This window comes from Poecilia reticulata, linkage group LG2 (genome assembly GCF_000633615.1).
Source record: "Poecilia reticulata strain Guanapo linkage group LG2, Guppy_female_1.0+MT, whole genome shotgun sequence".
Lineage (NCBI taxonomy): Eukaryota > Metazoa > Chordata > Actinopteri > Cyprinodontiformes > Poeciliidae > Poecilia > Poecilia reticulata.
Genome location: NC_024332.1, coordinates 43,584,746 through 43,585,909, shown reverse-complemented (window position 1 = coordinate 43,585,909; position 1,164 = coordinate 43,584,746). Strand labels below are relative to the sequence as shown.

The window sequence follows — 1,164 nt, the reverse complement described above, 5'->3', positions numbered from 1 at the left end:
TGATGATGATGATGATGATGGCCGCCGTCCTCCTCGCCCTCCTGCAGCAGCGTCTGGAGGATCCTGTCGTACTTGCGCCGGGTCACGGTCTTGGTCTTCCCGGAGTCCCCGTACGTTTTCAGGCACCAGTCCCGGAATTCCCCGACCATCTCCGGCGCCTCGCCCGGAACCGGGTCGCTTCCGGCGGGACTCCGGCTGAACTGCTGGGTCTGGGTCGGCAGCCTGCTGCTGGTGCCGGTGGAGATGGGATCCACGTCTCCAGCAGCACCGGCGGATTTTCTCGTCGTCATAGTGAAATGACCAGATGACCCACTTTTGGAAATTTCTCCGACAAAACTGCAAGTCCGTCCAAAACCGGGGAATATGTATATATAAAAATAATAATAAAAAACGGATCTAACCCGTGAATTTGTTCCGACTAGTCAATTTGGACCCTCCTCTTCCTCCTCTTCTCTGGTATTTACGCACCAGCTGCGGTGAAACTCCCCGGCTCGGTTCGGGAGGCTGGTACCGGGACACACCTGTTCGCTCGGCCCGGTCCCGTGGGGGATGCCAGCCAGCGCCTCCCACTCTTCCTCCCGTGAGGAAGACTCTGCTAGTGGAGCCGAGCGGGTCGCATGTTCGGTCCGGTTCGGCCGTCCTCCTCCTCCAGCTGATGGCGGACACCTGTTAGCGTCCCGCTGCGCCTCATTGTTCCCTCCGCCGGGCTGGAGGTGGGAACAGGAAGCGGGTCCTGATCAAGGTACCGTCCACATCCAACTGGGTCCGACCCGGACCGTCCGGCGGGACCCGCACGCGGCAGACAGATCTGAGAAGCAGGAAGTGGATGTCAGAGAAATAATCAGGACAAAAAGAAACAGACATGTTAAAACTTAACACGCAACAGGTTTTACTCGGTTCTGAAAACAGAAAAACTTWAATTTACCATTTTTACTGAAAGTATTTATCMTCCTGTTTGCTTTTTATGGAGAGCCATTTCAGCCAAAATAAAATWAATAAATAAATGGGTGAAATAAATAAAAAATGAGTAAAATAAATCAAAAAATGAAGAAAAAGAGTGAAACAAATAAAAAAATGTGGTTAAATAAATAATTTAGCTTTTTCATTAACCCAATTTTTCCATTTATTTATTTTTCATATTATCAATTTCTCAATTGATAATAT

General features: G+C 49.9%; 1 protein-coding gene across 1 annotated transcript in view; it reads right to left on the bottom strand.

Moving 5' to 3' along the window:
- Positions 1-422: 422 nt before the first annotated feature.
- The window catches only part of commd7 (COMM domain containing 7), a 15,806-nt gene continuing 15,064 nt past the window's right edge, over positions 423-1,164 (bottom strand). The window contains exon 10 of the mRNA XM_008404317.2: positions 423-707. Coding sequence (XP_008402539.2) covers positions 423-707 — 285 coding nt within the window. The remainder of the gene's footprint in view (positions 708-1,164) is intronic.